Source organism: Oncorhynchus masou, chromosome 23 (assembly GCF_036934945.1).
Source record: "Oncorhynchus masou masou isolate Uvic2021 chromosome 23, UVic_Omas_1.1, whole genome shotgun sequence".
In the NCBI taxonomy this organism is placed as follows: domain Eukaryota; kingdom Metazoa; phylum Chordata; class Actinopteri; order Salmoniformes; family Salmonidae; genus Oncorhynchus; species Oncorhynchus masou.
Genome location: NC_088234.1, coordinates 30,561,082 through 30,583,170, shown reverse-complemented (window position 1 = coordinate 30,583,170; position 22,089 = coordinate 30,561,082). Strand labels below are relative to the sequence as shown.

The following is a 22,089-nucleotide window of genomic DNA, read 5'->3' as shown; positions in this document are numbered from 1 at the left end:
TGAGAATTGGGTTTTCATGAGTGAATGAGGCCCGACTCAGTGGCCCGCCCACGTGAAAAGACATTGGTTATAAACTATGAAACACGCCCTCCTCTCCCTTCCTATATAAAGCCTTGACCACAATATAACTTTCTATTCCGGGTACATTAGGATGACCATCCGATGTCAGAAGGGTTCAGATAATAACTACAGGACTAAGCCAACCTCAGCGTGAGCTTTGGTTTTGAACTCTTATTCACTACAGAAGTGATACCTCCTAGCCGTTGAGTTAGCAACAGCAGCTGCAATTGGGTTTTCCCAAATAAAATTTGATTTGATTTGCAAACGTGGGCTAGGAGAGGACACGACGTTACTACAACGTATCCAATTTACCACCAGAGACATTATTCCGAGGACAGGAAGATCTCTGTTGGCCAACACGACCAGCATCTACGACCAACCTACCGATGCGCAGCTCAGAGTAAATATGTATTGCATTTTCCTTTTCCAAATGGGCAGTAATTTAGAATGCATAAGATTCTGTATTTACGATAGAGTAGCTGCCTACGGCCCGATAGAAACATTGCTTCTCCCTTTGTTTTTCAGTCTTCCCGCTCTTTCACTCAAACCCAGCCCCCTTTTCTTTGGGTAACCAGCTGTCATATCTGTTCCGTCCGCTAGGGACGTTTTCCTTTTTATGACATAATTTGTAATCAATGTATGGTTCATTCTGTGTATATGTAATTCTGTGTGATTAGTTAGGTATTTAGTAAATACATAATTAAACCCAATTTTGTATTGCTGATTCAAATTGTTAGCCAGGGTTCCAAGAATGTACAACTTTCAGATGAGACTGAAATAAGGTGACGATTAATATTGACTGATATTGATATAAAATATTAACTATGAAGAGTTTTCTGAAGATAACAGCTCTATAAATATTATTTCGTGGTCCCCCTGACTTTCTAGTTAATTACATTTACCTGATTAGCTCAATCAGGTAATATTAATTACAGATAAAGTATTTTATAGAATAGCATGTCATATCACTTAATCCGGCATAGCCAAAGACACGACACTGTACTAGCTCTTTGTGCCGAATACATTGTGTTGTTACAGGTGTCAAGCTTATGGGCAGCAGTGTGTAGGAGGGAGGTTCCTAGGTGTGAGAAGTGTGCAGAAGGGCATGAGACAAAATAATGTGTATCATTGGGGAAAGTAGTGGTATGTGTTAATTATAGGGGTGCCCATGGGCTGGAGATCAGAAATGTCCAGTGCGTGAGAGGCAGGTTGAGGTATCCAGGGTCAGAGTAGTGCAGAAGTTGTCATATGCTGAGGCGGTGAAGAAAGTAGAGGAAGATGGGTCAAGGGGAGGGATCCTGAGAGGAGTGGTGTGAATAGTATATCTGTACCAGTACAGAGGGATAGGCCAACAAATGATATATGTTTCAGTAAGATTGGATTTTTAGCATGTATAGCGTTGGTTATCAACTGTACTGCAGGAATGTAATGTAAATAGCAGAAAATAGAGGTTGTGGTGGCAGCTGCAGATAGGTATTTTGGTGTGCGACACTTGACATCAGAAGAGTTACAGGGTGTGTTAAGCAGTGGTGTCCCATCCTTTCAGGTTGTTGGTCTGAGGTAGGACTAAATAGATTTAAATAGTGGAGTAGGGGGGTGATTTTTGTATTTTTTTGTGATTGTCGTGTTAGGTAGTAGGGTATTTATTTATTGATTTTTCAAGCAAAGTATAAGGGAGTTTTACTCCAGTCTAGTAGGTGGCGGTAATGCTACATTGTTTGGATACCAACCGCCGTTAAACCTCATCGAAGAAGAAAAAAACTACGTAACGTGATATGGAGGGGCGTTGCCTTGAGTGACGTCGATTATTCGCGACTGACAGCATGGCAGGAGAGACATGCGTATAATATTTTGATCAAGCAAATATATTTGGTTACGCTACTTTTTACGAACATGCAACTAAAAGAATCAGATGAAGACGGCTTTGGAATAGAGATTGTACTTCAACAGGGAGACAGAAAAGCACCATCCTGTGTGCATGGTAAGTACCCAAATGTCTGAATGATTGCAAAGTTAGCTAGCTTGCTAGCGTCTACTTAGCTAGGTTTGGGAAAAGGGCCATATGAATCTATTATATAACGTTAGATACTATCTAGCTAACTACAGTCCAAAGCTAGCTATATTATTATAAGTTGTGTTTTACCATTGACATCTGAAAAAGGAATTCTTCGGTGAAGTATGCATACTGTAATGCAGATGTTCTTGCCCCCATGCAGGTCCAACTTTGCTGTTTGAAAAGGTCTGCAAAGGAGAGGAGAAAGGCCGGAGGTTTTATGCCTGCTCAGCGTGCAGAGACAGAAAAGAATGCAATTTCTTTCAGTGGGAAGATGATAAGGTAACCGAGTTAACTAGCTAGCTTTTTAAAATGTTATTTACTGGCAAATATAGTTGGCTTACACATACACTGCATTCGGAAAGTATTCAGACACAAAGTTAAGTATTTTTATTTTAGCAAATGTATTACATTTAAAACGGAAACCTTTCAATCAGACTTTTTGCTATGAGACTCGAAATTGAGCTCAGGTGCATCCTATTTCCATTGATCATCCTTGAGATGTTTCTACAACTTGTTTGGAGTCTACCTGTGTTAAATCCAATTGATTGGATATTATTTGGAAAGAAAGCTACCTGTCTTTTTAAGGTCCCACTGTTGACAGTGCATGTCAGAGCAAAAAACAAGCCATGAGGTTGTAGGGCTCCGACAGGATTGTCGAGGCACATATCTGGGAAAAGGACCAAAAAATGTCAGCAGCGTTGAAGGTAACCAAGAACACAGTGGCCTCCATTATTCTTAAATGGAAGAAGTTTAAAACCACCAAAAACTCTGTGCCGCAATGCACCCCATCCAACTAACAGCTTGAGAGGATATGCAAAGAAGAATGGGAGAAACTCTCCAAAATATAGCTGTGCCAAGCTTGTAGCATCATAGCCAAGAAGACGCAAAGCTGTAATCGCTGCCAATGGTGATTCAACCAAGTACTGAGTAAAGGTTCTGATTACTTCTGTAAATATTTCAGTTTAAAAAAAAAATATATATATATATATATACATACATACATACATTTGCAAATGGGGGGGGTCTGAATACTTTCCGAATGCACTGTATATGTAGTGGCTTAGCTACCTCGTCAAAAGTTCCTGATGGCCACTCTGGCACAGGTGGGTTTGGACATGTTCAAAGACTGCAGCAAAGCAAACCACTTTCCAGCATCGATCTTTAGTTCAGTCGACTCTTCTGGCAATTTATTAGCACCAAATGTAGCAAGAATTCCATAGTCAGATGTCATTACAGTAGGTGCATGTCATAGAGTTTGACGGTGTAAATGGTAAACTGACACAGTCCTTTTTTTAAATGTTAAACGTTATATTTTTTGACTATAGCCTACAAGTGCTTTTTTTTATGGTACCTTTATTGATTCCTTTGACTTATTGGAAGTCCTCGGTTGAGTTCTTCACCGACGACATTGCAGACACATGCCAGATCTTACAGAGCCTAAAACCTGCTAACCACATGATGTGTGCCATCTGATGCCCAACTGCACAGTCGGTGGTGTGGTGTGTGGCATGCAACCGTTGGTTGACCGCAATGCAATACCTGTGCGTCTGGTTGTGCAGATGGCTAGCTACACTCTCCTATTTTTCACCAAGTGTGTGACTTGAGCGTCTTGTGTTGTAGGTGTCTGAGGCCAGGCTTTTGGCCAGAGAGGAGGAGAACCGGTCAAAGATGCCTCCTTTTACCCATCAGGAGTACTGCTCCAGGTAAATGGCCTACACTTGACCTGTAAGGGGGCTCTATCCACGGTTCCATTCCACGTTAGAATGGAACAGAATAGGTGTGTGGATAGCAGCTCCATTGTAAGTACCTATTTTTTTAAATTAAGATGCCAGGAAGATCATTGATCTCTTGAGATGCGTCTTGTTTTCACGTGTAATTTAAAACAAATACTTAGTAACAAGAATAAGATGGCAACTACTGTCTAATTACATTAACAGCATTAAAAGTTGTTGTACAACTACTAATAGATCTACAACTAATAAAAAAATACTGCTACAACTACTATTAAAATGTTTGTTTCTTCTTTCCAATCCAGGTTCAGAAAGTTCCTTGCCCTCCCCCTAGGAAGGAGGTTCTGCCAGGACTGTCAGCTCCTCCTCCTACCAGGGAATGGGAAATCCACGCTTCTCACAAGATGTCGCAGGCTGATGACATCACAGAGGCCCGGCTGAGCAGGCCTAGTCTAATGCTCAAACCGCTGGAGAACAAGAAGAGTAACGCCCAGTACCTGTTTGCCGACCGCAGCTGTCACTTCCTGTTGGATACTCTGGCCAAACTGGGCTACAGGAAGGTGCTCTGTGTCGGAACACCCAGGTGAGGGGTTTGATTTAATTGAGACTGTTTGCCTGTCGCTTTGATTAAACGGAGATTGTGTTAATTCTAGTTTTTTTGCCCGTTTGGTTCACACGGTACCTCTCTGTTTCACTCCATTCCAGAGTGTTTTCTTGAACATGGCCTGTTTATTTTAGATTAGATTCAAGTGCTTTGTTATGCTCAGGGTTTTATGTGTATGATTGATTGTTGAATTCACTGTTTCTTCCAGACTCCATGAGCTGATCAAGCTAAGAAATCAGGAGGGCAAGAGTGACCCCATGAAGAGTCTGCTACTGGACATTGACTTCAGGTCAGTTTTATTTTATTGGATCACACAATGCATAGATACTATTTTACAGCGATGAGCATTTGAGATGAGTGACCAAAACAGGCATCGAAAGAATTTAGAGCTGAGCACACACTTTAAAAATGTGTATCCCATTTACACGCTTTTGTGAAGTCGGCTGGGGCCACTACTTTTACATATGGGTGGCCCCAGTTAATGCATTTTGAGCCACACAGGACCCATGGCCTACATGAATGCGCTTATTGCTTTTTGAGCGATGCCTATTGACATTTATGGATTGCGATGGGAGTGTTGACGTCCCGTATCTCCATATGACAAGCCCACGCCTGTCCCTCCGGTGGCCTTAGGAGGCGGAACACAGGGTAGAGGGGCTCCGCGAACTGATGATTAACCCTGTCAAACACGAGCATCAGGGCTGCAGAAGACTCCTGCAGCACCTTCATCGTATCGGCGTCCTAGAATTCCAGGTTGCCCTTGCTGGTGGAGCATGCCACACGGGCCTGTCGTTTTGCCAGGCGGAGAGACGCCCATCACGAAGCGCCACGAGTTCCTGTTCCGCCACCAGCTTGGCTGGTGTCCCGCCCATTTCTGTCCAGGCAGCTGTAGGCCACGCCCACAGCCCAGGCGGAGCAGCAGCGGACGTTGGCCCGTTGTCGCGGCAGCAGAGTCGAGTGCGTAGCAGGCGTGGTCGAACTGAAGGGGGTGCTCTGAAGAGGACAGGGTGGGCCAGAGAAGCACATGCCTCGTCCCTCTCCTGTAACTGTCATTGGCTATGGCAGTTCTGCCTATGAATGGTCACAGGGGAGGAGACCGAGACGATGAGGGGATTCGATGGATCTGTCCTGGGCGCCCTGGTAGGCGTGTTTTACCTGGTTGACAACCTAACCGAGCAGCGCAGATGACTGTTTTGATTTGAGAAGGGTGCTCCTCTCTCGTCTCTTTTCCTGTAGTACTTCTTGATATTCTACAGGGGGAGCCATGGCACCACTCTGGGCTGAGAGAGAAAAATCTGGACCAGAGGACACCACCCAGTCTCTCTGACCATCGGTTATTGGGTCGTTCTTTGCCGTGGCTTAGAAAAGACGTACACACTTGTCAGTTAGTAATCACATGCATTGAAGACGCGCCCGCAAAATCTATTCGCTACCGTTGTGCACCGACGATCCCCCTTCATTCAATATGTGGTTCTCTTAAATCCGAATAATTTCTAGCAATGTGTTGGCAGTGTGATTTGTATTATGAAGGTGAACTAGTGCTTCTGGCTTTAGGAGGCTGGTGTCTGTGATCTCGAGGCGTGTCTGTTGTCTGCGTTCTCCAGCCTTTCATGATCATCAAAAAATACAGGTCATTCTACAAAATCGTCAAACAACTAGCAGGATCGCTGACTGCAGGATAGCTCTTGAATTAATGCTTTCTTGACTCGACGTTCACAAATGAGTGGTGTCATTTATTAGTATATAGGCCTATCGTGCAGCGTTCTGTGCCCTATAACCCTCCCCCAAAATAGACGTAATCATAATGTGCAGTATGTTTCCGAGATGCTCTTCCTGTTTCTGATCCGTCCTGTTCGTCTGCAAGGAATGTGTCCGGTAGAACAAGGGAAAGGGCGCGTTGACAAGCTAAAGTGTGTGTGTGTGCTGCTGTTAAGTGCCCTTCAGTGATTATCTTGGCAAGATTGTAAAGTTATATTTACACCCATACACTTCTGTTGACTTTCTCAGCCTTCTCCTGTAGGTCAAACTACAGTAGTGGTCCCACCTTGAACCAATGTCACACAACCATTGACTTGCTATGGGCGTCCATAATAAAACATTTTAAAGCAAATGTAACCTGGAATGTTTTTATTTTTGTGTCTTTTCCAGATATGCCCAGTTTTATGGCACGGATGAGTTCTGCCACTACAACATGTTCAATCATCACTTTTTTGGAGGCGAGGTAAGTTTCAACCTTATGTTTGTCTTAGAGCCTTTGGATAAATCCATGAAAAAAAGTCTTGATATCCGTTTTTTATTTTTTACACAGGCGGCAAGTGGGGTCCTCCGAGCCTTCCTCGGGGAGGAAGATGGGGAGAAGGTGATAATGGTGTCCGACCCTCCGTTCGGGGGCCTGGTGAAGCCTCTGGCCCACAGTTTCTCTCAGATCTCAGAGACCTGGCGGAAACTGCAGACCTCCGAGGGCGGTGTTGTGGAGATGCCCATAGTGTGGATCTTCCCTTACTTCTTTGAGCCACGCATCCTTGAGTGCTTCCCCTCTTTCACCATGCTAGACTACCAGGTTACCCATCTTCTTTTTTTTTTATAGACGTCAGATGCATTCACAAATGTACCCATTTGCATGACTAGAGAATACTGATGGGTCATAACATACATTTGTGTGGTGCTTTGTCAAACTCCTAGGTGGACTATGACAACCATCCCCTCTACAAACATGGAAAAACGGGTAGAAAGCAGTCCCCAGTCCGCCTGTTCACCAACCTGACACCACGAGACGTCGTCCTCCCTAGGGAGGAGGGTTACAGGTGCAGTGTATACACACACACACACACACACACCAACCTGACCTCGCGAGACATCGTCCTCCCTAATATACAACCCACCTCACCCTATCGCGGGCGAGCCAAAAAACATTATTACAGTAAGATGTTATCCTAGATGGAAAATATTTGTTAACAGCTCATTGGTCGGCTGAGAGATTTAATTGGAGTGGGAAAGTATTGGAGGAATCCTTCAGAGGCACGATTACGTTAGATTCATCCGTCTGTCTCTTCGCTTCTCTTTTAGATTCTGCAAAGTCTGTGCGAGATATGTGTGGTCTGGGAACAAGCATTGCACTAAATGCAACCTGTGCCCTTCAAAGGTATGCATTTCCCTGTCGCAGGCCGGGAAAAGTAAGGTTGGACAGTTGTAACTTGATGAAATGGTTCGCTCTCAGGTGTCACTTTTCACAACCGATCAGGCTTTTCCTCATTTTTGTCTCCTTTGTCCTTTCAGGACGGGAGAGTGTGGAAGCATTGCTCAGAGTGTCAGAAGTGCGTGAAGCCATGTGAGTATCCCATAGACTCTGTCATCTTATCCAGAGCGACTTACAGTTGTGAATGCATATGTTGTTTTTGTACTTTCTCATATTGTCGTCGTCGTCCCCCCGTGGGGAATTGAACCCACATCCCTGGTGTTGCAAGTGCCATGCTCTACCAACTGAGCCACCCGGTACCACCCCGGCAAACCCCGATGTTCATATTTTGGTTGGAGTGATGGTCTGATTGGTACCTCTGCCCTCTCATCACCTCCCCAGCCTGGCGCCACTGCCAGTCCTGTGCCCGCTGTGCCCTCCCAGACCACCCCTGTGGGAATAGCCCAGGTCTGGAAGGCTGTTTCAACTGTGGCAGCCTGAAGCACAAGCGCAGAGCCTGCCCCCTCAAAGACAAACGGAGGACCGATAACAGGTGAGTTTTACTACCTGTGTCATATACCCAGACACAACCCATAAACACACGGACGAGCACAGGGCTGACGTGACTTATTTCCCAAGACACTAATCTGAAGTGCCTGTGCTACCCGGTACAGTGTTGATGCAGTCTAAACGACTAGTGTTCGTACGGGCTGTTTACCTGCCTGACGTGTGAGTGTGTCAACTTTCTCTCTGTTTCCGTGTGTGTAGATCCAAGGCCATGAATTCCAAGAGGACGTCTGGGGCCCAGCGCAGAGCCAACAAGTTGAAGAAGAAGATGACAGAATAAGTCCCATGATCCCACTCTCCTAATCAGACAGCGAGGGAGATGTGTGTATGTGTGTGTGTGTGGCAGATGTGAAGTTGCTATTGAGAGCTCATCGTCTTTCATGTGTGGTTTCTGTACTGTAGACAGTCTTTTTTTAAAAATTGTACATGATGTTTTTGCATAATAAAAGCATCGAATCAAGATGGAATCGCATGTTATTTCACAAAATTCTCGATTTCCTGGTTTTTGCGACTGTCTAATTCCGCCATAGTGCTCGTATGAACATGTCTATACAATGAACAAAATACGTAGTTGAATGCTCTGTGCACGTTTACTAGGCTTTACTTGAGATGATTGCTGGATGTTTCCGCCAGTAGGCATCTGCCATTGCGTCAATATAACTGACTGGATGTATGTGTGAAACTAGAGCGGCGCCTTTAGGACATCTCTTATGTCACAAAATAGGTGAAGGACATGACCTTTTTTTTTAGTTCTGTGTTCAATGGGGCTCTGGATAAAACATTTGACGCCCCCCCCCCCCCCCCCCCAAGTCATGTCCTTCCAAGAAAAAGGAACGCAGGCAGTCAACAGACGATGGGGGCGCTTTCAGGACCCTCTGGAATAGTTGTGGGATCTCGGTGCATTTAGAGTGTTTGGTTGCTGAATAACAGTGTAGAAGATGAGATGTGAATGCTGCCTTGGAACAAAAGCTACTGGAGAGATTTCATTCCAAGGCCAATTGGTGACGAGATGTTGAATCTACCCGATATGCATTTGAATTAGAAATGCACATTCGTATGAACTGGAGTGACTCATAAATTGATTTTCATTGTGTTCCTTTGTAAGCCACATGGGGGCAGAATGACTTCCCGCAGCGGTCATGGACACCATTCCCTGTGGATTTTCAGTTTATTTACTTCCACCACAGGAGGTTGCCGGCACCTTTTAATTGTGGAGAACGGGTTCGGGGTAATCACTGGAGTGGAATGGTACCAAACATGGTTTCCATGTGTGTGATGCCATTCGCTTCGTACCGGACATTATTACGAGCCCCCCCCCCACAGTAGCCTCTTGTGGCTTCCGCCTAACCTTATCCGAACGTCTCATTGATGTGTTTTCAGTGAATGCAGTGTGAGTAGGAGTGGACATAAAGACCTTATCGGAAGTGACACTGAGCATACATGCACACACACACACCGGCCACTGCATGGGGACAAGGGAGCAATAGAGAACACACAGCCATATTCATACATATATTCATGGGGAAGATGGAACGAAGAGAGATTCACAGTGAGCCATAACACACAGGGAAGTGAGCGACCGCCTGCCCTAACACACACACACACACACACACACACACACACACACACACAGCCCTTCCTCGGTGGTAGAGGGGTCTCTTCAGGACAACCTTGCTTCAGTGAGCTGAGCAGAGATCAATTCTCAAATTGCTCTACCGCCCTGAAGTTCCTGTGCAGTGGATACAGTGTCCCTTTGGGCTGCTCCATACATCCAGTTTTACTGGTCTGTGTCAATCATTTCCTGGCCAATTATCCACATCAAATGAACAAGACTGAAGTTGTGTCAGGCACACTTCCTCGGAGACTGAAAAGGGAGACCGTGACTGGAAAGAGTGAGAGACCAGAGAGGAGAAAGAAAGTGAATGGCCAGCAGACCATTTGAAGCTGAACAGGGCTGACTGGTGTTTCAAATGGTAAACAGATCTATATCTGATGTCTGCGCCTCTATGAGTTGGAAATGAGTCTATGGGTGAGAGAGAAAAAAACTAATTTGATCTGTGATTGACTGGTTAAATGGACTGTCTCTTCTCCCAACGAATTCAATAAATCTGTTTAATCTTTTCTCTTTTTTCCCTCCCACATCAAACCACTACTGGGACCGGTTAGAGGAGGGATGAGGAGGAGTAGAAAGAGAAGTGGATCAGAATAGAGATCAAAGAACAGGATGCGTGGGGACACACATGCACACAGACTACCCGGTCTGTCCCCCTGTATCTCCTCTCAGTTGTCATAATGTCCACTTAATTATCTGGTATTTCAGAAGCTGTTATGGTCCCTGTGGATATGAACCGTGTTTTGGTCCAGGATCTTGTTGTAAATGGACGACGTCCTTGCCAGGCCACACAAAGCTCTTGTGTGAGTCCTTTGTAACACCTCGGGCGAATTCGGGTTTTAATTCAACTGCTGCGACGTGTTTCTCTTTCTCTACCTGTCGTTGTGGTACTGTGCTGGCATTTCTTCCTATTTTTGATCCCAAGCACCCTTCCATTTGTTCCTTCGAGAATAAGAGTCGAGCGCGTTATTTCCCTTCACCTGTTGTGGCGCGGCAAAATGAGATGGTGGTACTTCCAAAATGACAAAAACCCATCCGTCAATTCACTTCGGTCGCAAGATGTTAGGCCCAGTTGATTGACACATGGACCACCATGTTCATGTGAAGTTCATGTAGCCATCATTTATTGAATGGCTACACAGTGAGTGGAGCTAACGATCACAGCTGTGCCAACTGTGAAAATGGCAAACAACAGCTGTTGTAGAGAGAATGTTGCCCATTCGGGCTCCTAATGTTGACAGTTGCCTGCCTCTGGCCTGAAATTGACAGCAACCAATATAGCCATGTGGGCCGAAATGGTTGTGGTGATGGGGGGAGGAGTTTCTGTGCTGTGACAGAATGGCAGAAGGAGTCTAAGGACAAGGAGTGTGTGTGCAGCGACTGGATTCATTCCCAGAATATTTCTACATTCAGGCCTGGCTCTGTCTCAGGTGTACAAGCCAAGGACCTGTTATTGTGTGTTAACAGCCGTTGACTGTGTCTGCGTGTGTGTGTCCGCGAATTGCATGCGTATGTGCACGCGCGTGTCATGCACCTTCTTATCCCAAAGCAAACTCTTCAGCAAGCCTCCAAAGTCTAAATTCATCATCTCTTATCAAAATCTACACTAACACAATCTACCTGCCCTATTTCTATAACCTGTATCAGCCTTCCTTATTGCATCGCTGGTCTCTATCACTGATTTGAACAGACTTATGTGATAGTGGGATCCCTTGCCTCATAGACAGGTCCAGAGGTGCATAGTGAAATGTCACGTGTGACAAAATTGGCCCACAGGAAATGGTGTCCCTCTCCTTTGGCCCTTAGCATGCGGGTTAAACACTGAACTGGACACTGTACGGTCAGCTCCTGTGATTGGCCTTGAAGGCACACAGGCAGAAAGTTTATCACGAGCTCTAAGGACACCAAACAGGACATTGGAGGGAGGGGGGGGGGGGGGTGGAATAGCCACAGGTAAAATATGATCTAAAAACCAGATAGGCCTACATCTGAGTTGTCATCGTTTTCACGACCTATAAAGACACTAAGATAATCACTAGAGTACAAGAATGAAGTAAAAAAAAAAGATTTGGAGGACATTACATGACGCACATCTGAAGGAACCAGATTTAAGCAAAGAAATGTAGCATTTGGCGTAGGAATAGGATGTCTCTTTGAACCCCCCGTAACCTTTGAAGCAGAGGACCAACCACCCAGCGGGTCTGTTGGGATCTCCTTTCATGCAGCGGGAACAAAGATTAACGCATCCTCACGCCACGGCAGGTGACACACATCTTAGACCTTACATGCACCGGCACTCACGCCACACACACACACACACACACACACACTCCCGTGAGGTTGTACGCACACGCATACTCAGTGATGGGAATGATCAATTAGAAACAGCCAAACCCTCAGACTACATCCAACTGCTCACACATCCCATACATACACACACTGTTGCATCATGTCTCACCCCAGACACTGTGATTTCCCTGTTTTCAACTTCTGAAACTCCTTGTAACTCTTGTTACTAAGGAAGTGTAGAGGAGAGGAATGGAGAAGGAATATCTCTGTCCCAGCAGGTCAATTCCAGTAGCAACCAGGACTTAAACATGGAGTTTAGTTAGTGGGAGTGGTGGACCTGAGATTTCAATGTCAACCCTTTCACTCACTCATAAACACACACGATCAATGGGCCTGTATGTTTAAAGAGCATGTGTCTTCTGAGAGTTGCTGGGAGATAGGGAGATATACAACAAAAATGAGCGATGGAGAATAGAGAAGGGGAAAGAAATAGAAAGTTGGTGAGAGAGAAAGAGAGGGTTAGAGGAGAAGAAAAGAGCGAGAGAAAGATAAGGGGAGAGAGAGACCACGTTACAACAAGAGGTCCCAGCTCACTATCCCTGCAGGGCTGCACAGTAGGGAGGAAGGGGGGGGGGGGGGTGCGAGAGGTGGAGCGGTGGAAGAAGGGGTTGTAGCGGTGGGGGCCGGCTACTTCTCCGCCTTGGCAGAGAGGGAGCAATTATCAATCCCTCTCTCCATCCCCTCGATTCCTCCATCCCCTCTAGTCCCAAAAAAGGATATAAATAAACAGCCAGTCCTCCCAGAGCCCTCGCCAGAAAGGGGAAAAGTTTTACACGAGAGGAGAGGAGGAACGGAGAAGAGAGGAAACCCCTTGTCTCTGGTGTCAGAGTGTGTGTTCGGTGGTAGCAGCCGTGGTCAGAAGAGAGAGGGAACACATTCCTCCACCATGGGGTGAGTACTGCAGCGATAGAGGGGACGCTGTGTCGTCCCGACTGTAACCACCTTTTGCCTGTGAGTTTATCATCTTTCCCATCGCTGTGACTGGGAGAGTATGTGCGTGTGTGTGTTTACGAGTGCTTATCCCAGCAGCTCGGATGGGCGCACTTCATAGGGTTAAGGGTAACTGTGAAACTGAGAAACACACTGTGCTCACACACACAACCAGAAATCACTTCTGGCGTTTGTGTGTGTGTGTGTGTGTGTGTGTGTGTGTGTGTGTGTGTGTGTGTGTGTGCCAGAGGAGGCTGGTGGGAGGAGCTATAGGAGGACGGGCTCATTGTAATAGCTGGAATGGAATCAAGGGAATGGTACGAAACACATGGAAACAACTTGTTTGTCATTCCATTCATTCCTGCCATTACAATGAGCCCGTCCTCCTAGAGCTCCTCCCACCAGCCTCCTCTGGTGTGTGTGCATGCCTTCATGCGTGTGTGTGCAAGTGGATGTGTGTTTGCTAAGACGGCATTACTTTAAGTGCATGGCATCGGAGCAGACCTGTGACTATAATTGACTGTGCATAATGGAACAACCTCACGACGTAATTCTTTCTGAGTGAAACTTTAACACTGGCGCAGAAGAAACGCCAGGCAGACGGAAAAACAACTTAAGTGGCCCCGCTGTCTCGGAGCGGGGGCATTTACGTCCTTATGATTTATATCCACTCACAGTCCAAGACTTTTCCAACATGTAGGCTTGTTTTTCCCAGTTCGCCTCCAGACTACATTTATTATCCTTCGTTTAGCGTTAGCGACTGTCGTGGCGTGGGTCTTTGTAACCTTGCTGCGTACGTCTCGTCTTTTGACTTTCGCATTTTTGACAGCTCCCAGCTCATGCTTCAATTCGCCAGAAGCGTGGGGTCTCTTTTACGCGTTTCCCTATGTGCGTCCATGGTGATGTAAATACAATTTGAATAAACACGTCACAGTAAACATCGCCAGTGGCTCCCAGGAACACAGCTGTTCGCGGAGTGAAGCCAATCTTCGTGGGAGTCGGTGTCCGTGTCAGACCCTGGGAGGGAGAGATTCCTCTAAAAACATCTTTATTGAGCCAACAATACAAACCGTTGTGCAGCATCACCTCTGACCTCTAACCTTTTAGAGTGGACTATCCTGATTTGTCCAAATCCCGTGATGACTGGAGTCTGTATGGAGGAAGCTTAGGGCTTCCCTGCTGGTCAGTTTCCTCATTAAACTCTAGAGACAGCATGCTTCTCTTTCCTTCTTTCTCTCTCCCGTTCTCTCTCTCTCTCTCTCGGTCCACCAACTGTCTCTTCTCTGTTTGCCACCCATATTTACAAGGTTATTAAACACAAAAGGCACATCCTTCCCTACTAACTATGGGCCTATCCCTCTGTTCTTAACTAACCACAGTGCTTCATCAGAGGACCTCAGCACTCTGCTCATGTTGTTCTAGTTCTGCCTAAGACTGGACTCGGGAGAATTCTTTGCATTGTTCTATTTACAGGCGAAGTATGCCTGCAGTCCTGCTGGCTTATCTGTGACGTCAGGACGGGGGATAGGAGAGGCTTCCGTCACAGTAGATTACTGTACCTGATGCTGGGGATGAGTTTGTTGTTTGCTCTGACGGTAGATGGCTTCATCTTCACAGCTTTTTGGTCCGTTCTGGTCTGTTGCTCATTCTGCCCCGAAAACCTAACAATCTGGTTTTGTTGGTCTGGTTGTGGAAATGTCTCTGGGGCATTTCTTTTGGGATTTGTGCGTCCCTTGCTGGTGGTTTTGGTGCGGGTGTCTGTCGGTATCTTGATTGGTGTGGAGAGCTCTTTTATCTTCTGAAAGGGCTGAGTATGTTGATGGACAAAGTGTGTCGATGTAACTGAGCAAGTATTATAATAATTTGGTGGGTGCTTATATTTGTCCTGTGTTTCACACGCTTGTGTGATTTGGACACGTGTTGTTTTTTTCCCCACCCTGAGACACTCTCGGAGAGTGGGGTCACAGCCAGGGTCTGCCATTGTCAGTGGCGACCGTGCAGCAATTAGGGTTAAGTGCCTTGCTCAAGGGCACATAGACAGATTTTTCACCTTGTCGGCTCAGGGATTCAAACTAGCAACCTTTCAGATTATTGGCCCAGCACTCTAAATGTTAGGCTACCTGTGGCCAACACTGATTGTGTGTACTTGTATGTAATGCTGGAGCAGTGTCTCTTGACAGATGGGGTGTTTTTGACTAGAGGATTTTGATTGGTCAAATTGAAGAGATAATGGTCAACATTTAACTTCAGAATAACATTCCATCAGACTGCAGTCTTTGTCTTGCACTCTGCTCTCAAGTGGTGCCACACCAGAAATGCCTGTTAACAGTGTCTTTTGCAATAAGATCTCATGGTTTGACAGCGTCTGACTTGAGTATTCCCAACCTGGTCTCAGAGCATATTGTATTATTCTGTATGTAAATCCAAGATACTCCATTTAGTATGATATGTTATGTTTCGTATGGTATGTATTCATTTGTGGATGTGCGTCATCCATTTAGTATGATATATTACTAATTTCAATTCGTAGGATATATTACGAATTACAATTCAGATGACATGTTACAATTTGCAATTTGTATGATATGTTACGAATTTGTTGTAGCTAACGTTGGCTAGGTGGCTAATTTTAGCTAGGCTAGGGGATAAGGTTAGGGTTAGGGGTTAGGTTAAAGGGGTTAACATTGAGTTAAGTTTAGGCATTAATTTCGATTGGTAAGTTAAGTGTTGGTTTTGAAGTAGTCAACTAGGTGGGACTTCCTATGGGTTAAGGAAGGATCACGTTATTCCATCCAGGTCAGGGTTCCCCAAATGGTGGTTTAATTTGTAATCTGAGCAAACTAATTAGAAATGTCATTTTTGTTTATATTATTTATAACTTTCATTGTTGGACATAAAAGACTGTAAAAACACCAGGAAATCAGCTCCAAGTGATTTTTCTGTTCCCACATAATATAAAGACACATGGTAGAAGAAATAGTAGTCGAAGAAGAAAATTGCCTACTTCAAAATGGAGACGGCCTCAATGGAGCTGCCCGTGCGCTCACAGACGCCACAACGGGACAAATACAATGCTGCGATCTCTATACATTCCCATGCTCCATTTACAGCTTCAACCCACCTTTTCAAATCCATGACAAGATACACAAACGCGCTGGTGTGTCGCCTCTGTTTTCTAAATAGGTATTTGCTCAGAAGGAAAGTAATAAAAGGGCTCCATCCGTTTTATTAATGGCTTAAGTCAGCGGCTTCATTTGGATTAGGCCTCTGCAGGCCCTGCTTGGAAGTTATTACTTCATAATGCGATCATGTAAGCAACAGCCCATATGCTTCTCATCACAGGGGAATGGCATCCGTCCAGAGGGGAAAAGAGAAAGGCAAAGTTGAAAAATGCATATCTGATCTACAGTATGTCCCTCGGGAGACCGTTACATGTCACACACACACACGTTCACGGGCACGCTCACACGCACACTCTCCCTTTCTTTCTGGTAATGGAGGGAGACCTCAGTGACGTGGTGTTTTTTTTTGGGGGGGGGGGGGTTGAGGTTTCATGAGTCACTTTTTCCCTCAGGGGGTAGCAGAGCAGTGCCAAGTTCCCATTGTGTCCGTCCCAAATATCAATTTCGGGACGGACACATAGCCAAGAATAGAATAGCCAACATAGCCAAGAAACGAGATGAGAAGAAGTGCCGTGGTCAAACAAGAGAAGAGGATGTAGATGTAGAAAAGGCCACTGCTGCTTAGTTTAGGTTGTATATGTAAGGTAGCATGGAATGGGGGCAAACGTTTCACACCCTCACACCTAAGGGTGCTGGGGAGGTTTGACAGGGGGCCCCAGAAAAGAGGAAAAACATGACTCCAAGCTTTCAGGCTCTAAAAAAGTACTTTGAGGGTAACGTGATTGAGTGCTACTGAAGTATAGCTCAAACACTTACACTGACCAGGCCATGTGTTTCCTATGAGGTCTGAGCTACGATAGCGTGTCGCTGACGCTTGCCCTGTCAGATGGAAACTAAATCTAGGACACATTTCCGCTCCCCCGAGGTGAGTGTCTCGCTCTCGCACGTCTCAGCATTTATGCGAGGAAATTGAATTCAATAAATCTCTCTCGAGTGTGTGAGATTAAACAAAAAGGACGGAGGAGGAAGATGAAATATTTGATACCTAAATATGGCCATATCCATCTCTAGCACTCTCCTGAGTAATGTTCTCCATTTGGTCCCCTGTCCTGGACTAAGACGTGTGTGGGATGGAGGTTGCTGCTGGGAAGACGGGTCCTTATGTGTCTGCGTCTGGTCTACGAGATCAGTGGTTCCCAACTCCAGTCCTCCAGTACCCCCAACAGTACACATTTGTATTGTATCCCCAGACAAGCACACCTGCCGGGGTACTGGAGGACCGAAGTTGGGAACCACAGTATTAAATGACATGACAGGGGGGGTCCAAAGATTTTTAGGCCAATGATGGCTTCCTTAAGTGATATTTGATTTCAACCTGAATTTAAGCCAAGCAAAATGTTATACACGGAAACCCACCTGTGGAGAAATATTATTTGATATAAACATTAGAGGGCAAAATTGGTAACATAAATGTATTGCTGCTCAACACCGTAGGTAGGCTACTATATTTAGAAAGAAACATTGTTTAGTTGAACGTGTCTCACCCTGGCCAAGAGGGGCTGTGACTAAACTCGGTACCATAGATCCAACTACACCACTCTAAGTTTACACCAAGAGCATAGGGAGCTCTAAATAGCATTTGTACCATAGGCTACACGAGTTATTTTAGTTAGGGATTGAGTGGAAGAACATGGAAGGAGTGTCAGAGGCAGGTCACTCTTCGGTATGTTTGATTTTCCTCCAATTGTCAGTATCCATAAATTAACCAGTTAGCGGTGCACGGAAATGGAGGGAGGATGTAAAACAAAACCAGTTACACAATCAAATGAGACAAAAAAAAAACTGTTTCCGTGCAGGTGGAGGGAAAGCATGACGGCTAACTAACTCCGGGCATCGTCTATCAAATCATACTTCTCTTAACAAAACCGAGGCTTCCAAAAAAGAGCTCTGCCACAGCTTCAGTCAAACGTAGCGTCCCTCTCCCCTGCATCTTATCACCTGGGCGGCCGCACCTCGGACAACGAAAACAACGGTCACAAAAACAGGGTGGCAATCACATTTCTCAATTCGTCACGGTGTTAACAAGCACTCAACTAGGAGCACATACAGTGGGGAGAACAAGTATTTTTTATACACTGCCAATTTTGTAGGTTTTCCTACTTACAAAGCATGTAGAGGTCTGTAATTTTTATCATGGGTACACTTCAACTGTGAGAGACGGAATCTAAAACAAACATCCAGAAAATCACATTGTATGATTTTTAAGTAATTCATTTTGCATTTTATTGCATGACATAGAAGTATTTGATCATCGACCAACCAGTAAGAATTCCTTACTGTATGTTAAAGCATGCACAGTAATCAAGGGCATTCATCACGCCTGTGACAAGTGGATGAATCCCTAAAACCAAAACATTACAAACTGAACAATGTTTACCAGCCTCTCTCTAGAACCAAACATTAACCATGGGTTTATTAACAATGTGGCAGCATCATTAATATCTATTAGAAAGAGCCGAGCCGAACCACCCAGGGGATGCTGGTGCTCTCTCTCTTTCCTACTCTCTCCCTCTCTGTATCACCCTCTGTCTCAATTCAATTTCAATTTAAGGGGCTTTATTGGCATGGGAAACATATGTTTACATTGCCAAGGCAAGTGAAATAAACAATTTAAAAAATGAGCAGGAACCATTACACACAAATTTCCAAAAGAATAAAGACATTTCAAATGTCATTATGTCATTATGTCTCTCTCTCTCCCCATCCTCTGTATATCACTCTCTCTCACTCTCTCTGTCTCACCCCTTCTTTCTCGCTCGCTCACTCTCTATTTCTCTCTCATCTCCCTCTTCCCTGTCTCTCTGCCTCCCTCTCTGTCTCTTCTGCACAATCTCCCTCTCTACCTTTTCTGTATGTGTTTGTGCCTGCTAGACGACTGTGCCAACCAAGCATCCTGGGCATCTGGCTATACCCAGACAGACCTCCCTGGGCGCTGATGGATGCCCAAGAGCCGGCACATCTCCAACACCCAGCCTGGCAGGCTGGCGCCTAATGCCACACATTCATCACCCACCACTGCCAGCCCCCAGAGCAACAGAGCTCTCTAGCCCCACAGCTCCACACACAGCTCAGACACAGCAGTGGGCTAATTCATTTAGGGTGTAGCTGGATCTGCCTGCCGGCTGCTTGCTGCCACTGCACCAGACACCAAGGCCTCTCTGTTGGAATTAATGGAGTTTTCATTTAATACATTTTTTTTATCATCTAATAGAATGTGTCAAAATGGGAGGAATGAGGTGTGGGGGGATGAATGTGATGGGTTGTTCTGCCTCACACACTGTGCTGGGAGAATTTCAGGAAGTGGCAGTTTACCCTCACAATAGTATTGTTGGAGCCATATTGAAAATGGTCATGTTGATGAAAATAACGTTGTGGAAACACATTATTTGAAAGAAAATGAAGAACACCACTTGGTTCAAATATAAACATTTCTCCCTCTCTGTCATCACGCGTGGCTGTTTCTCTTCCTACATCAACATAAGAAACTGTTTTCCAGTTCAGCAAAGTTGACGTCAATTTGTCTTGTCGTTGCGTTACCTATCGACAGTGTTGATGTGATTTTGTCTTGTTGTTGTGCATGGAACTCCAACTAATGACAGTGTGTATCTCAGTAAAAACACCCCAGCATTAGGTCACTGATTACTTCTGGAAAGCTCTGTCAAAGGTGGCTTTTACCGACTGAAGTTCAGAACCACTTGCAGGGAATTAACAGGTTATTAGTCTGTTTAGACACATATTACCTGATAACACTGTAATCTGGCAGTGCCTTGGGATAGGATGACAGGAGAATGAGATAGGAGCATATTATTATTATTATTATTATTACTACCTCAGTGAACAAGAGAGTTCTAGGAATATGTTCCCAGAACTATTGTAACTCAAAGTGGAAATTGATATTAGTTCATGTGTTATTATTCCCCATAATCTTGAGTTACTTGAAGTATTTGAGGAATTGACATGGTTTATCGGGAATGGTTGACTGTGGTCCTTGATGGCCGTGGCAGGTATCTACTGGTTGTAATCCAAGTCTTTAATCAGTGACTTGCTGATTAAGGCAAGTGATGGCTCTCAATGACATCAACTGGCATCAATTTACCTACCAGGGAGAAAAGCTCATCAGTTGCACACTCGTTAAGCCCCACCGGATCCCCACAGTGGCAATTAGAAGAGCAATTAGGAGAGACCCGTCCCCATAAACCACATTAAGTTAGGTAATCCAAGGACTCTTCTATCAAAGTAGGACAGGGCATGACAAACCTGTAGCCCTGTGCTATGTTGACTAGAGAATGACATTTACACTAGTGTAGGGAGTCAGGAGTGCATGCGTGCATACTTGCATGTTAAGGACAGGTTAGACCAAGATTAACGTTGGCCGTGCACAGTAGATCCTCTGCTGGGTGTCAACAGAGATACTGTATGTAATGATGAGATGGTCTTGTCTCCGCCTAAACAATGGGTGTTGTCAGCTTATCGGTCTGATTGTCAGTCTGCTTATCGCTGTATTCACCCGTGGACAGATTTTGACAGGGGTTGACCCTCTCGTCTACACATTGTTTGCAGGGCCTTTCCTATAACGTCATCATCCAATCCCTGTAGTATCTCCCCCAGAGGTCTGTAACTAGCAGCAGATAAACCCATCCGTTGTTCGCCATCTGTGGCTCCATGCCTATTTGAGAAATACACAACGATGACAAATGGGGGCATCATCGTGTTGCTCTTCCTGAACCAACAAGGGGAAGGCAGGAAAGACTCAAAACCGCTACCTCTCGCCCCCAGTTGCCAAGCAACAACGATCCTCCCACGATATCTGAAATTGTATAAGGAGCCTCGTCGTTACCAAATATGGATCATTAAAAGACCATTTAGGGTCTGATGTGTATCTGGTATTCCAAAACAGAGAATATTGTTACAAACAATTTTCAAGATAAATGAGAGATGTAAGGAGTAAACATTGCGTTTGAACTTAGGATGTACTTAAAAGTTAGAGCACTCTTTTGTAAACGTGATAGAAATATTTGCAGTACCTATAGATAGGATATTCTTTTAATATGATACAATATTATTACACGATGAATGGAGGTGTTTTGAAAAGGTAAAAACAAACTTACTGCAGGTGAAATCCATTGAACCTACTGTAGTTCAGAGCCTGCCTGTTTTTCATTAACCTAAGCTGAACTGACTATCTATGAGCTGCTGGCGTTTTAGGAATGTACACATGTTCCTCTCGGGATAGGCGTATCTTTACTTATAGTCTTATGTCCATAAGCAATGACACCATCCCTCTCTCTGTGTGTGTTTGTACGGTGGGACTTTGGTGTACAATCCTTTCCCAAGGTTTGTAAACACCTTTCAAGAAAGTGAGGGGCGTGTGACATAATTTTTGCACGCACAGCACCAGTGGTGGAAAAAGTACTCAATTGTCATACTTGAATAAAAGTACAAAGTAAATGCTACAACATCAACTTCTTTATTAAGAAAACCAGACGGCACAATTTGTATTTCATTTGTATTTATTTACGGACAGCCCGGGACACACTCCAACACTCAGACATTATTTACAAACAGAGCATTTGTGTTTAGTGAGTCCGCCAGATCAGAGGCAGTCGGGATGACGACATGTTATAATGATAGGTGTGTGAATTGTACCATATTGCTGTCTTGCCTGCACATTTGAAATGTAACACGTACTTTAGGTTGTCGGGGGAAAATGTATGGGAGTAAAAAGTACATATTGTCTTTAGGAATATAGTGAAGTAAATGTAGAAGTTGTCAGAAATAGAAATAGTAAAGTACAAATAGTAAAGTACCCTAAAAAAAAACGCCT

General features: G+C 44.8%; 1 protein-coding gene across 1 annotated transcript; it reads left to right on the top strand.

The window, feature by feature from the left end:
• The first annotated feature begins 1,864 nt into the window (after positions 1-1,864).
• Positions 1,865-8,652, top strand: LOC135510733 (rRNA N6-adenosine-methyltransferase ZCCHC4-like). Its single transcript, XM_064931898.1, is given in 13 exon segments — positions 1,865-2,041; positions 2,277-2,395; positions 3,737-3,819; positions 4,152-4,222; positions 4,225-4,429; positions 4,659-4,739; positions 6,599-6,671; positions 6,759-7,010; positions 7,133-7,254; positions 7,517-7,592; positions 7,727-7,778; positions 8,028-8,178; positions 8,394-8,652. Coding segments are annotated over 13 exon segments (1,452 nt in total). The 5' UTR covers positions 1,865-1,953; the 3' UTR covers positions 8,473-8,652.
• Positions 8,653-22,089: the final 13,437 nt, after the last annotated feature.